Consider the following 14390-nt stretch of genomic DNA (forward strand, 5'->3'; position numbering starts at 1 on the left):
CAATTCCTCTTCTGGATCACCTGATATCAGAATTGAAATCTAGATTTACTCCTCACCACAAAGCCGCTCTACAAGCTTTTGTGTTGGTTCCATCTGTCCTAGTTACTCTTACAGAAGAAGAAGCCCGTTCAAGCGTTCAAAGCCTTGTAGCAATGTATGAAAATGATCTTCCCTCGCCGGAAACGATAGAATCGGAATTCGACTGCTGGCGTACAAAATGGAAGACTGCAAATAAGGAAGAGGAGTTGCCCACATCTCCAATAGCAGCTCTAGAGCACACTTCTCTAATATTTCAAAATATTGCTGTCTTACTTCGAATTGTCTGCGTTTTACCCGTGACATCATGTTCAGCCGAACGCTCTTTCAGTGCCTTAAAGAGATTGAAGAGCCCCCTACGAACAACAATGGCAACAAACCGCCTTACTGCACTATCGCTACTACAGATTCACCGCGACATACCAATTGACGTCGAAAAAGCAGTTGACGATTTTGCGAGGAAGCATCCAAGACGACTTGAACTGAACAGCATTTTAGACAATTAAGCCTACGCACTGTTTTTCGTTAGGGTATAGTCAACTAAAAAAAGGGGCGTGGCCCAAAAATTTTTTCGCGCGCTTCGCGCGCGAACCTTAGCACCTACCTCCGCTTAATCCTGGCTACGCCACTGAAGTATGCTTCTAAATAGCTCTAAAAAGGCGCGCGAGAAAATGGTCGGTTAAAAAATAATTGGCCGGTGCAACTCCCGCCAATCACCGCAGATAGAACCCTGAAGCACCTAAATTCAAAAGAATCGAGTCTGAATTTCAGTCTAAAATTGCAGTTATCGAGTGTTTCTGTGGCTGACATAAAAGTTTCAGTAGGAAGATCATGCCAGATTTTGTTAAAAGAACCTTTCTGGCACGACTACAAAAATAACTCTTATTCATATTTTAGTTTTAATATAAACAAGTTGATCAATTAATATAACTTTCGGTCGCGTTGAATTAGGAATGCCGTCAACGGTGACCGTCGGTTCTGTAACATATTCTAAATCTTACACACTTGAAGTTTCTAAAGAATCAAGAAAGAGATATCGTTATCCACCATCTCAGCGACAAGATAACGATAAATGTTTTCGGAAGTGCATCATGTTACACGCCGACATGGTGCCAACATCTACTACAACGACAGCGTGTCCGACCACTTTTGCTCGCGGAAGCCATGGATGCTGAAGCAGCTCAGCAGTTCGGACCCCTTACCATTATAAATAGAGTGCACGGGGCAATCTCCTGCGAGTGCCAAGGTATTCTCAAACTGTCGTACAATGTGAATTATTTTTGTTCTCCATGTTTTGAGACTTGGTCATGTTCGTGTGTCGAGAGATTGATCCATCTGAGAAAAGACAGAAGGCGAGTGAAACAAAAGTGTATGTAAACAAGTTTCTATATAAAATGTTTGTCATTCCAAAGAATAAAATTACCAATACGTTCGTTTTAATTTTAGGGACCAAATTATCTTTGGCACATGAATGGCTACGATAAATTGAATCCGTATAGATATTATATCCATTGCTTTAACTATGTTTAATAAACTCTGTATTCAACAAAACAAGTCTTAGAAGCGATAGTGGTGCGGAAACGGTAATACTTGCCGTTTTCCAATCATATCTGCACTATAAGGACGTCGACGAGATGCGCGGTAAGCGTAGTTGCTGTACTGCCAGTTGTTGTACCGTATATCTTCGATTATTAGTCCCCCTCGTTTATAAGCCGCCCTCGAATGCAACCTGCCTATTCGACAGAACAAATTAAAAAAAGACGCTACATGCCGCGAATTTTATTCAAATTTTTCTCGTCTGCTAATCGGTATTACCCTCGTTGTCTGCGTACTGCTGTTCTAATTTTCGCTGTGACGTTCCACTACTAAACAAACCCAAATTGACAGCTTCTTTGCACACTTGTAATTGTTCTCAAAAGATACACGTGTACATTTCACTTGCGGAATTACAATGGCGCACTCTAATTTCACTTACCGGACCATTTCGCTTATCGGATCACTCCTAAAATCTTTGGGATCGGATAACCAAGGGTAAGTTAGTCTGTAAGAAAACTTTTTATACTGCATGGTTTTTGTAATTGTTTTAATAGACGTCGTTTCTAAGAGTGAAAGTGAGTTGCTAAGCGAAGGGGAAGGTACGAGTCATTGTAGTACTAGAAGCGATCGCCAAGTAGCTTAATTGGAGGCCAAGCTAAGAAGAGTCTCGGAGGAGAAAGTTTCCGTCATGACTGCATACGCTAATTTTCAGTTACAAGTAAGGAAAGTCTTTTCACCAGACCAGTTAAGAGCTGTTGAACGAGGCAGGGACATGACAGGAATTTCTTTGACGTCGTCGACAATTAAAAGAGCGTTGCAAATACGGTTTTGATGTGGAACAGCAGGCTACAATCTACTGCGTAAGCAACATCAACCGTTGCCTGGATTACTAACAATCCCAACAAAGATGTCGAGGATTTTTTCGGCCGAAGGTTCTGCTTCATATTTTTTAAGCCTTAGCAGCAAAAGGCTTTTTCAATAAACAATTTTAAAACAAACCGGCTGGTCTTGACGAAAGAGAAGTCCCCTCCTTTAACGAGTTCTTTAAGCAATATGACCCCTTTGTCGTCGCTGACAAATCCAAAAAACCAACGAGGTTCGGGTGGTTCAGTTTGCTAGAGAAAATACATTACAAAGTTTAATACTCACAAAGCAGCTACTGACGCCATAATTCTCGCTTTGCCGTCATGATTTTCGTTTGGGTCAAATGCAATGACCTTGGCCGCGTACACCGAACAAGCTATCGACGGTCGATACATGTCGCCAAAAGCGCCGCCTTCCAGTTTTTTTACTCAATGAAATGTTTTCGCGTACCGTATTCCTGAAGATCGAGTGAAAGAGCTTCGCGAAAGCGGGAAAAAGAGTCAAAGACAGCTTGCAGTGATGTTCGGGGTAAGCAAATCGCAGATTCAGCAGGTTTTGAAGCAAAAATCTAAAGTAATGAACGAATACGAGCGAAACAGTAATCCAAAGTTCGAGTCGGGAGCGAATATGAAGACATCGATGAGTTGATCTTTCGCTGTTTTGAACGAGCGCGCGGTAGCGAAACGCCCATGAGTGGGCCAATAATTCAATGTCAAGCAATGGAATTCGCTAAAAATTTAACTTACAAGGTAAATGCTCTACCAATTGAGCTATAAAGGCATGAATCCTGCAACACTTTCCAGTACCGCAGCTATGTTACGACTTACTCATCCTCGTCAAACTTCCGTGATATTAAGCAGGCTTCTATAAAATATTGACCTAAAACATTGTAGTTTATGCCCTAAATTTATAGGCCCTTTTAACACTTTGGGAGCATCCAACTGGGATGAGGTGACGGGCGATTTGTACGAACAAAGGGGAATATAAAGCATCGAACGGTTGGCTAGCACGCTTCAAGAACCGTCAGAACATAGGCTCAAAAATTCGTTTAGGAGCGAGCAAGCGTCGACTGACCGTAGGTGATTGGATTGATCGCCTTTCAGCCATAATTGAAAATTATTACGAGAAAATATCTACAAGATGGACGAGACTGCCTTGTTTTTCCGCACCCTACCAGAAAAAACCTTGGCAGTGAGGGGGACAGACAGTGCTGGGGGGAAGAAGTCGAAAGAGAGACATACCGTCGTTCTGTGCGAGACGCCATTAGTTATCGGCCATTCAAAGAAACCCCGCTGCTTCAAAAATGTTACACTTCATCGATTGCCTGTCAGAGGGAAGTCAAACAAAAAAGCTTGGATGACAGGCGAAATTTTCAGCGTTTGGATCAAACGATTCAATAAAAAATGCTTTCTCAGAATCGACATGTAATTCTCTTCTTAGGCGTCGTCTATCAAAAGTAGTGATTTGCAACTTTCAAATGTGAAAATTCGGTTCTCCCCTGCTAATACAAGGTCGGTCTTACAACCGCTAGACCAAGGCATTATCCAGAACGTGAAATGTCACTATCGTTCTAAAGTACTTCGAGTTGTCCTCTGCAAGATGGAGTCGTCACTTGCGGCATCCGAAATAGCAAAGTCGTTCACCGTTCTTGATGCATGCCTGTGGATAAAATTGTCTTTCAAGCAGCCATTGTACGAAATTAGTTCAGAAAAGCCGGTTTCGATAAACAGCGGGATGAAATTTCAGACCATGAATCAGCTGCCGAGAACGGTGGACGAACAGGTTTTACAGCAGCACATAACTAGTCTTGGCCTTCCACAAAGTGCCGATGCTGCCAATTATATCGCTTTCGACGAGAGCGCACCAACAACTGAGGTTTTGGAAAAGGCTGGGAGAATGACCTGCTGGACGAATTTGTTTCAGAGAGAAATCAAGAATCTTCCGATAAGGATAGTGATTGCGAAGAGCACGAGGATGAAGAAGTGGTAGAGACGAACATCAAATCCATTTCTGAAGCACTTGCTGCCACGGAGAGTCTGAAGCTATTTGCCGTCTCACGAGGCTACAACGAATGTCTTTCGGACTGTGTCTCTCTTGAAAGTAAACTTGAGGAAAAACTGTTTCATTCGCGATTAGAAGGCAGACAAACATCTACAGTATTATGTAATTTGTTGTGCATGAAGAGTCCGTTGAGAGTGACATCGAATAAAAAACACATCGCACGCTACACATTCTCCGTCTAAACTACATTTTTGCCGCCTACACTACATTTTCGGGTGGGCGACCACCTCGCTCTAGCGACCACCTCGCTCTAGCGACCACCTGTTACGTGTCCGAAGGGTGGTCGTTGCAGCAGGGTTCGACTGTAAACGAAATTCAAAGTTTACGTTCTTCTACACAAATGCTTTGGCTCTTACGTAAATGGAAGCACCATAACTCTCGTCGTCCGAAAGTGGGTCGAGTGACTCTCGCAATACGGTTTGGAGACGATGAATTTCTTCGCCACTATTCTCCGGCACAACCACTCCTTGACGTTCTTCGGTTTCCCAGTGTCCATCTGGCAATTGTACGTCTGTGTCAATTCCGAAACTCGATAGCATTTCGTCACTCATGTGGAACAATTCGTCAGTGACAGTTGACCCCGTTTGCCCTCTAATGCATCCCCGCAATCCACAGTTGGTTCGGGCTCCTGTTTCGTTCCGTTGAAAGAGGGTGTGCGTTCCACATCATTGCAGATCTTGTTTGAGGCGAGGGACAATGGTGAAGTGAAAACAAACCATGTCCTTTTCAGAATATATGTCTAAGAGGCCATAAGCAAGAAAAGAGGCGATCGTATATAGAGGTGACCTCAAAGGAAATAGAAATTTCAAATGACAATAAACTAAGTATCTTACTAACCTGATAATAGACGTCTCTCCATAACCGACCTGCCAGTGATTACGCTACCTCGCCCCGGTCGTCTTCGCGGGAGTGAAAGCATCCACTCCGAAACTCACATGTTCTGTCCTCCGCGGTCGCATCGAGCTCTTGACGGAATTCCACGCTTGACGCAAGCTTTCTCAAACGAACGACGAACCGTCTCAGATTTGTTATTTGACGAGCTGGACAAATACGTAATGACCCTGCTATACCCGTCTATTCCGCCATTAATGACAAGTCGCCACCTAAGAATATGCAATGTATATTTGGACATCGCACATACTTATCCACGCTGTAATACTCGACCTAATTAGCTTGTGATTTCCGTCTATGTGCCAAAGGCTGTTAGGTCCGGGCACAGAATACGCTCTTCGGTCAATTGTCATCATCCACCTCGACATCGCTCCAGCGGGATCAATTTCAAAACATAGTCTGCGGATTCTGTAAATAGGAACTTTGATGCCCCTCAGTCTCAACTTGGTGCACACAGCGCGGTAACCACTGTTTGGATTGCATACTTTTTATGTCGGCGATACAGTCAACCGCCGATTATCCCAACCCTTCGGGAATCCGTGTCGTTCGGATAAGCGAAACGTTCGGTTAAGCGAGCCGAATTAATATTCATGCGCAGAAGCCCGTATATATATTGTACCACCAGGAAAACTCTCTATATTCACTGGCTGCGACCAAAATACGTATCAATTTTAGTCTGCTTGAGCGTGTCGATTCTTTTCCAATTCGCGCAAATCTCTCAAAACAGCTGTGGTGTAGGAGGTAGCTTCGGGCTGTTGCTGAAGCCATGTGAGACACTCGTCAAACATGCTCATCGCTCGACTGTGTGAAACGGAACACGGAAGATCAGTTTCTTCCTCTGAATCTGGCTCCGCTTCCGAATCGTCGGCTGGATTGACCGTCGCTTTCACCTTTTCACATATCTCCTCATCAGTAAGGATTTCATGGCCTGGTTCATTAACGCAGCTGTCAAGCCACTCCTGAATGTCGGGCAAGCCCAAATTGAAGCTGTTTCCTGTCAGAAGGGCAACCAGCTCGTCTGCAGCCAAATCGTCGTGGTGAACGGTGTCGTCACCGGGGCCATCTTCTCTTGGCACAAAAAGAATTTTACGCCAGGACTTTCGGAGGGTTTCAGGCGTCACCTCGTCCCATGCTTGAGCAATCAGCTCAATTACCGTCTTCACGTTGATCGTAGATAAGAACTTGCGAACTAAGAACCCTTCTTCCTGTTCGTCTTGGAGCAGCAGATTGCGAAAAATCTTTCTCTGGTACTTTTTCTTCACTTGCACCAGAACGCCCTGATCCATTGGCTGCAAAATTGCCGTAACGTTTGGAGGAAGAAACTTCGTCACAATTTTTCCATCAGCGCTTGTAAGCTCTTCGACTCCTGGATGAGCTGAGCAATTGTCAACTATTAAGACAGCTTTCTGTTCGATGCCCATCTGTTCGAGTGCTTCTTTCACACTGGGCACAAAACAGCGATTGAACCAATTGCCAAATATTTCGCGCGTCATCCAGGCATTCCTCTTCCCGCAGTATAAAGTCGGAAGCGAATCGGTATTGATTCCACGAAAGCACCTGACAACAGTTCATTGAATTAAAAACACTACTCATTGTGTATTGCTTTCGGCACCTTGGTTTCTCTGTTTTTCCGATCACCAAAATAGGCAATTTCATGGAGCCGGAGGCGTTTGAGCAGGCCAATATTGTGACTCTTTCCTTGCTTTTCTTCCATCCACTGGCAGATTTTTCGAAAGCGCCAGCTAGCGTTTTTTGAGGCAGCAACCGAAAGTACAGTGCACTCTCATCGCAGTTGAATACTTGATGGAGGGATAGACCCTCGTCTTCAATAAACTTTTGAAAGCTGGAAGCAAAATCAGCAGCAGCAGCAGAGTCGCTTGACAGTTTTTCACCGTTCAAAGTCAGCCCTCGAATGGCAAACCTTTTGCAAAACCTCTTCAGCCACCCCGAGCTAGCGGAAAATCTTGAGGTGTCCGAGTCTGCTATGATCTGCGACAGCCTCATTGCTTTTTCGCACAGCAGTGGGCCACTAACGGGGGCCCCAGATAATCTTGCCTGCTTAAACCACAGGAAAACCGCCTCGTCGACCTTTTCATTGCTGCCTAACTTCATCACTTTTGTTGGCCTTACAATGCCCATTTCTTCCGTTTTGCGCCGAAATTCAATAATTTTAGAAGCGTTTTTTTCAAATCGCTTACAGTGCTTTTGCCAACTCCAAACTTGCTTGCTACGACGGTCAAACTGCATCCATCGTTCAGCATGCGAACGTGAGCAATAGAAAGGACTAACGTTTGCGATCTGGTTTTGAAGCAGACTCCATTCCGACAAGAAACGTCAACTGCGTTAAATCTAGCCCACGAGGTCAACTATTCTTGCCACGAAACTACACTCAAAACATGTATTAATTGTCCTTTTCTGTAATTTTTCGGTTTTTTCAATCTTCTTCGAAGTCGGTGGTCTGGCCTCCTCAAAGAACAGCCAAGCCAGCGTCCAAGAGATCGGCATAAAGTGAAAGAAATCTCCTTTCATCGCATTTGCTACTAATCCGAATGAGAGTACACTGAGCGTTGTTAACAATTGTGCCCCATTGACGAGTATTTTCCCTAGAATATGGAGCGCCAACAAAAGATCTATAAAAATAATGATTTTAAAAAGCGGCAAACGTAAAGGGATTCTGTACCCCTTCAGCAGCACGCAGCCGTCATCTAAAGCTGGAGAAATGATTCTGGAGACTTCCCTGGCCAAATGACCCATCTGCAGACCTTGGCTCGTAGCTAATATGGCTAAGGGATCGTAGAAGTTTCGGGGCTCGCGAAGGAAAACTATTGGGAGCCCATTTCGAAGCGCCTGCCAGCCTTCGGACACACGCACTCCTCGTATTTAGCAAACAAACGCGATCGTGTTGGACTGCATTCTGTAAGGATGTAATAGCTAACGCGCGCAAAGGTATACTTTTATGTCATTGCATAGCGCGAGTGATAAGCACGTGACCTCCAATCGAGTCCGGATAATCGCCGATTCGGATAATCGGCGTTCCCATAATCGGCGGTTGACTGTATGAGCGGAATGTGAGTCGTCATCAATAGAAGTGAACGTATCTCCGATGTATAGCTGAAACTGTGACATGCGACGTCGAACTGTAGATACGGAAACTTTTAGGAGACGAGCTATTTCGAGAAAAGTAAAATTGTTCTCAATGAAGTATTCCAACTGCTGCTGCGTTATTGAATAAGATGGTCTCCCTCTTCCCAACGTCATCTGACGTTCAGCAGAAAGACACTCTCCTTCAGGCGCTACTCTTGACGAAACTAACCCGATTAGGCACCTAACTGACGCAAGTAAATCCTCAGTGTTTGAAACAGAATGAGAAAGATGCGCAATTCACTGGTATAATGCCCGCAGTCGTGAAATGACGCTATCTCCGAACTCCGGAGTAATTTCTTCGTCCTCGTACCTCTCTACATCTCGGTAAATAAGTTCTAGACGGCGCAAGAGCAAGGTCTTGATCTCTTCCAAAGCCATGTCGTTTTTGATATCAAAACCGACTGCTACGCCTGCTACTTGATTCGTATATTTCATTGCTATATTTTATTCCTATGTTTCATAGCTATGTTTCATAGCTGTCTCATAGCTATGTTTTATTCATAGCTATGAAACATAGCTATGAAACATAGCTATGTTTAGTCAGTGGGCAGAACGTTTCGCTTGCGCTAACAGATGGAATCTGGGAGTTGGACGAAGCGAAGTCGACCGCTCGCCCAACGGCAATGGAATCGAACGCTTCGACAGCGTTCCTCCGGCCGTAAGGTGAGTTTTGGAAGCGATTGGCCGAGTTCGAGAGAAGCGGGCGGCGCGGGAGTTTCCCTTCGGCTCGTCGCTGGCCTCAGAATCGCTCTATATCGTGTTTTTGGCTTTCCTTGGTTGCAAACGCCAGAAAATACGTATGATTCGTTCGTCTCCATGCTATCCACAAATTCAAGGGAAAATTGAGCGGTCACATGAAACATGGAAACAGAAACTTCTTAGCGATACGCTGAGAGCGGAAAGATGCGGAGAAGACCTCTGCTGGGCTGAAAATCTTGTAGTCAGTCTATCAATGTCTTTACAACAGTGTTCCACACAAGAACCTCGGCAATCTCATCCGGCATAAAGTCTTTTTTGGACGGAAGATGACGATGTTCCGGAAACCCTCTGAGGTTGGCAATGATCCGAGAAGCAACAGCGAAGACGGAAACATGGACGACAACGATTATGATGGCGGCGATGCCAACGTCACAGCCTCCGTCAGAAACTGCAGCATGGTAGTCATCGACAACGGCGACGACATGGACGTCATCAACTGCACAAAAAACAAGTCACGATACCGTCTTTTCTTGTGAAGGACAAGCTCCATCGCAACGCTATTGTTCAAGCGGGTTTTGGAGGCTTTTCCAAACACGTTTGCACTGGTATGAGTTTGATCGCCAGCAGCGTAACGGAACTCGCGAATGTCAGCTCGTCCTCTGCTCAGCGAGAGAGTCGATGCTATTATAGTCAATAGTATGGCATTTATCGTCTGTCTCTCCTATTCTATAGCTCCTTTCGTCTAAACCAGTAGGGTTAAAACATAACCGCGAAGCCTAACCAAACCCTAATCAAATCTGTCTTATAGATCGCTACCACGTTGGAAAGATACCGAGCCTAGGCATATAATCGTTAATGATGGCACTAAAGCCGCCTTAGACACTATGAAACGTTATAAGTCGAATTTATACTAAGTAATAGTTATTACCCGGTATGGGATTCATCCTCGTGACACTCTCGGGTACGCCTTGTTAACACCCTCGGCTTCGCCTCGGGTGATAACTCGGCGGCCCTCGGGTGTCACTCGGATAAATCCCATACCGCCCGATTTCACAGGTGATAAGTGACTTATACCGCGTGACTCGCGAATTGACAGGAGGTAATTGATTTACTCCGCGTGACTCGTTGTTGATCTCACTTTTCGCCATGAGCTCAAAGAGGATGGAAGCAGGAGATGACGATGATGATCTGGACGATTTCGTGCTACCGAAGAAGAGGAAGCGCGTGTCCGAAAACGTGCCTGCGCCCGGTCCGACGCTCAGTCGCTTTGCCGAGCCTGTTACGGACGAGCAAGTACGAGAAGCGGAAAAAGGTTACGTTCCGCCGAATACCTCGAAAGCAAACACATGGGCCAAGAGGCTTTTCGCCAACTGGATGGAGGAACGAAATGCGCTCTTGATCGAGAAGGATCGGAAATCAAGCGACATCGGTCCGTTTAACGTTCTCGGCGACGGATCAGACGAGGAGCTTTCAAAATGGATTTCGCGCTTTCTGCTTGAGGTCAGAATTGTGAAAGGCGAAGAATACCCACCTAGTACGCTGAATTGTCTCCTCTGCGTTGCAAAGAGTCGTCCGCGGGACCCGCCCGACAGTTAACTTCTTCCAAGGAGAGAACTTCGTCGGACTAAGAAATGCATTCGACGTCGTTTGTCGGCGTTTGCGCGCAAAGGGAGTAGGAGCAACGAAGAAGTCGACAGCTTCAATTAGAGAAGTGGAGGAGGAGGTCGTCTAGTCGACAGGTGTGATCGGGGTGGACTGTCCCACATCTCCCCTTCGAGCCGTGTTCTTTCTAAATGGAAAGAACTTTTGTCTACGCGGAGGAGACGAGCATAGGACACTTAGCCTCCCTCAATTGGTTCGCGATCCGCGCAATCTTGATAGCCCGGTGAAGTCGTACACCTACACGGGTCGAAAAACAATCCGGGGGCAGAGCTCACCTAAAGGTAGCAAACAAACGCGTTGTTCAACAAGCTATTCCAGAACTAGGCGAGCGATATCATTGCTTCGTTTTGGACACTTATCTTCGAAGATTACCGCGTGACGCACGAGACGACGCGTTCTATTTCAATCCCGTGACAAAGACGCCTACCGATTCTCGCTCACCCTGGTTTTTTGGGCGATGCGTGCTTGGCAAACACGCGTTTAGCACAATGGTTAAGGCAATATGCGCTGAAAGCGGCATCGAGGGCAAGTCGAATCATAGTTTTCGGGTGGCCGGGGCCACTAGGATGTTTACCGCTGGCATTCCTCAAAAAATAATCCAGCAGAGAACTTGTCACCGTTCGTTGAAAGCCTTGCGAGAGTACGAGGGACCGACAGAAGGGCAACTTCGCGAAGTCTCCGGCCTAATCAGCGGCGTTGAAAAGAAAAGCGCTGACATCTGCAACGGCAAGGAAAGAGCGTCAGAGGCGGTGTCATCGCTTAGTTCGATTAGTGGTAACATGACTAATTGCACGTTCAACTTGTACCCGATGGGCTCAAGAACTGCCGAGTCCGCTTCCCTGCGGATGAGGTGGGCGCCGGCTCAGAGCCGTACGACTCCATAACTGCGCAAATCTGAGCTAGAGTGAGCGCCTCAAAATTGATACAGCTTTCTAACATCACAATGCGTAAGTCGAGCAACTAAAAGAGGTGGGCTGCTTGAGAACTCGGAGCGGAATTAGCGTCAATCGAGGTGGCGATAAATCTAGCGAAAACGAACCCGCGCTGAGTTGGAAGTGCATTCGATACTATAATGACAACAACACTAACAGCGTAAAGAATTTGATAATCAAAATACACAATATGAAGTCGGCTTTTGAGAGAAACGGTTGGTGGATAGCGCGCGGTAGAGCACTACCCCCGGCAGCATAAACGCCCGCGCGCAAACTGCTTCCAACGTGGTTGCCTTGATGCAGATTTATATTTTTTGTATGAATGCCAACTCTCCAATGAATTTACCTTCATATGTTCACACTTAGTTGCTTGTTGTAATAGAAACCGTTAAGCTATCTTAATTGAGGTAACGATGCCGCACTTATTGGCCCATTCGCTAATCTAATTCATTGACGTAAAGGTTGCTTGGATGTGGGGCCCTACACGGGAGCGATATCTGCTAACAATGGCAGAATGTAACCGCTGGAAGCGAAAGAAGAAAGACAAAGATCGGATGGAAGCGCTTGGAATGAGAAAAGTCTTGCGGTCGCTGAGGAGTGCGAGGAAGAAGACGAGGCGAGTGGAAGTATGGGACAACGCGTTAGCCTAGACAACAGTCTTAAGGAAAGCGACTTCCATGATTCTGACAGCGAAGATGACACTCTTCACGACGACAACCTTCTTGACGACGAAGAGGACCCACTAACGGAAGAGGACATTTATTCGCTCGCCAAAGAGTGGATTCAAGACCGGGACACAACCTAGAGACGTAGTTAAGGTGGTACTATGGGTAACGCCCACACTTTTGAATCAAATTTCATGTAAAAAATTAAGTTTTTTTACCTTGCTCTTCAAACCTTCCTCTTTCGTTTGCGCCGATTTCCGCGGCTGTGCGACATTACAAGCCAGCTAGAAAAAAGGTGCAATTAGTAGACGTTCTTCCATCTTCCATAAAAAGCGTCCTTTCATCGTTTCCTTGTCATCGCCAATCTTCAGATTCTTCCAAACAGACTTTTCGGTAGCAAGCTGTGTCTCTAGGAGCGTAGAAACTGCATTTGAGCGTCTTTCCGGAGTTCTCTAACGCGCGTCGCATTCTTCGGCAAATACCTGCGTTTTCTTGCTTATTTCCACGTCCTCTCAATCGAAATGGGGCGCAAGTCAAAGTTCAAGAGAGCTGGCTTTCGTGGGACCCAATGGCATTTGATGGATCGGTCCGCTACGAACACTCAAACCAACCCCGAAGCACCTCCCAGTTCCGGGAGTGAACAAGAGGCTATTTCGAACCCATCTGGCGCGGGAATATCGTCGCTGAAGCTCGCAGACGCTCCTACTTTGTGGCCTGGGAAAGGCCCATCGCATACGTCACAGGGTAGCGTCTTGACACGTTTCTCAAGCGCCGATCCACCGACTTACCGCCTAATTGACCTCTTGCAACTGAGTTCGGCACTAACGAGCTTCGCCGTTTGCAGTACGTGCCTGGAAGGCAAAATTGTCCTTTGTGAAGACGAGAAGGAGCACCGAGGATTCGTGTCCAAGATTGTTTTGAAGTGCAATAGCTGCTCGGCGGCGCACTCATTCGCCACGTCTCGCCTTCGCCCTGGGGTTCGGGGACAAAGCTACGACGTCAATCGGCGTATAACACTCGCCGCGATTGGATCAGGAACCAATCGAGCGAGCTTCGTTCGCTTCGCCGGTGTCATGAATATGCCTCCGCCTCCATTGTATGACAGTTGGAACATTCATATTGAAGCACTTTCGGAATCTATGGGGACAGTAATTCAATAAATATTTTCTTTTATTATACGAATACTAAACTCAACCGTTATTAGGTTTTTGAAGAGTCTGTTTGCCAAGCAGTGCAAAGACACCGGAATCGAGTAGGAGCAGGGGAAGACGACATCATCGACGTTGCTGTGTCATTTGACGGCACTTGGGCTCGACGAGGCTTCAGTTCTCTGTACGGTCTTCAGGCGGTTGTTCTCGACGGGTATGTAATCGACTTCAACATTTTTTCATCCTACTGCAGATCGTGCCAAAGAATGGAGGAATTGGGGTAAAATATAATTCATCCACTTATCATTTTCATTGTGCAATAAAACCTTTTAGTATTGACAGAGAGAGTGCAGCATTCCGCGCCTGGATGGATTATCACTCACCCAAGTGCCGTCGAAATTACGAGGGTTCGGCTAAAGCTATGGAAAACAAGGGAGCAGTTGTTCTGTTTTCGAGGTCGATCGAAAAATATAAACTGAGGTAATTTATTACAATAATTCTTACATACCTTTAACAAAAGTGCAGATATACGACGTTTATTGGAGACGGTGACTCCAGCTCATATGAGGCGGTGAAACGAATTTACGGAGAGGAGCATCCAGTCCGGAAGCTTGATTGCTTTGGTCACGTGCATAAGAGGATGGGTGCTCATCTCCGTAAATTCGTTTCTGAAAACAAAAGGATAATTATGGATGATGGAGGACGTGTCAATGGAGCTAATCGCCTCACGCACTTCATGATTGACCAGTAGG

General features: G+C 45.9%; 2 protein-coding genes across 2 annotated transcripts; one reads left to right on the plus strand and one right to left on the minus strand.

Moving 5' to 3' along the window:
* Positions 1 to 6059: 6059 nt before the first annotated feature.
* Positions 6060 to 7527, minus strand: LOC136190076 (jerky protein homolog-like). The gene is made up of 2 exons (XM_065978148.1): positions 7001 to 7527; positions 6060 to 6945 (listed from the first exon to the last, which is right to left on the minus strand). The coding sequence occupies exons 1-2, from the start codon at positions 7525 to 7527 to the stop codon at positions 6060 to 6062; spliced, it is 1413 nt and encodes a 470-aa protein (XP_065834220.1).
* A 2850-nt stretch (positions 7528 to 10377) lies between these two features.
* On the plus strand, positions 10378 to 10827 carry LOC136190077 (uncharacterized). The gene has a single exon (XM_065978149.1). It carries the CDS (start codon positions 10378 to 10380, stop codon positions 10825 to 10827), a length of 450 nt encoding a protein of 149 aa, XP_065834221.1.
* The last annotated feature ends 3563 nt before the right edge of the window (positions 10828 to 14390 follow it).

The sequence above is a fragment of the Oscarella lobularis genome, chromosome 8, assembly GCF_947507565.1.
Source record: "Oscarella lobularis chromosome 8, ooOscLobu1.1, whole genome shotgun sequence".
NCBI lineage: Eukaryota > Metazoa > Porifera > Homoscleromorpha > Homosclerophorida > Oscarellidae > Oscarella > Oscarella lobularis.

Excerpts from the sequence above, each read along its gene's own strand:
- LOC136190076 (XM_065978148.1), bottom strand. The coding sequence starts at position 7,527 with ATGGGCATTGTAAGGCCAACAAAAGTGATGAAGTTAGGCAGCAATGAA. Across the intron at positions 6,946-7,000 it reads GGAAAAACAGAGAAACCAAG|GTGCTTTCGTGGAATCAATA; the intron begins GTGCCGAAAGCA and ends AACTGTTGTCAG.
- LOC136190077 (XM_065978149.1), top strand. The coding sequence starts at position 10,378 with ATGAGCTCAAAGAGGATGGAAGCAGGAGATGACGATGATGATCTGGAC.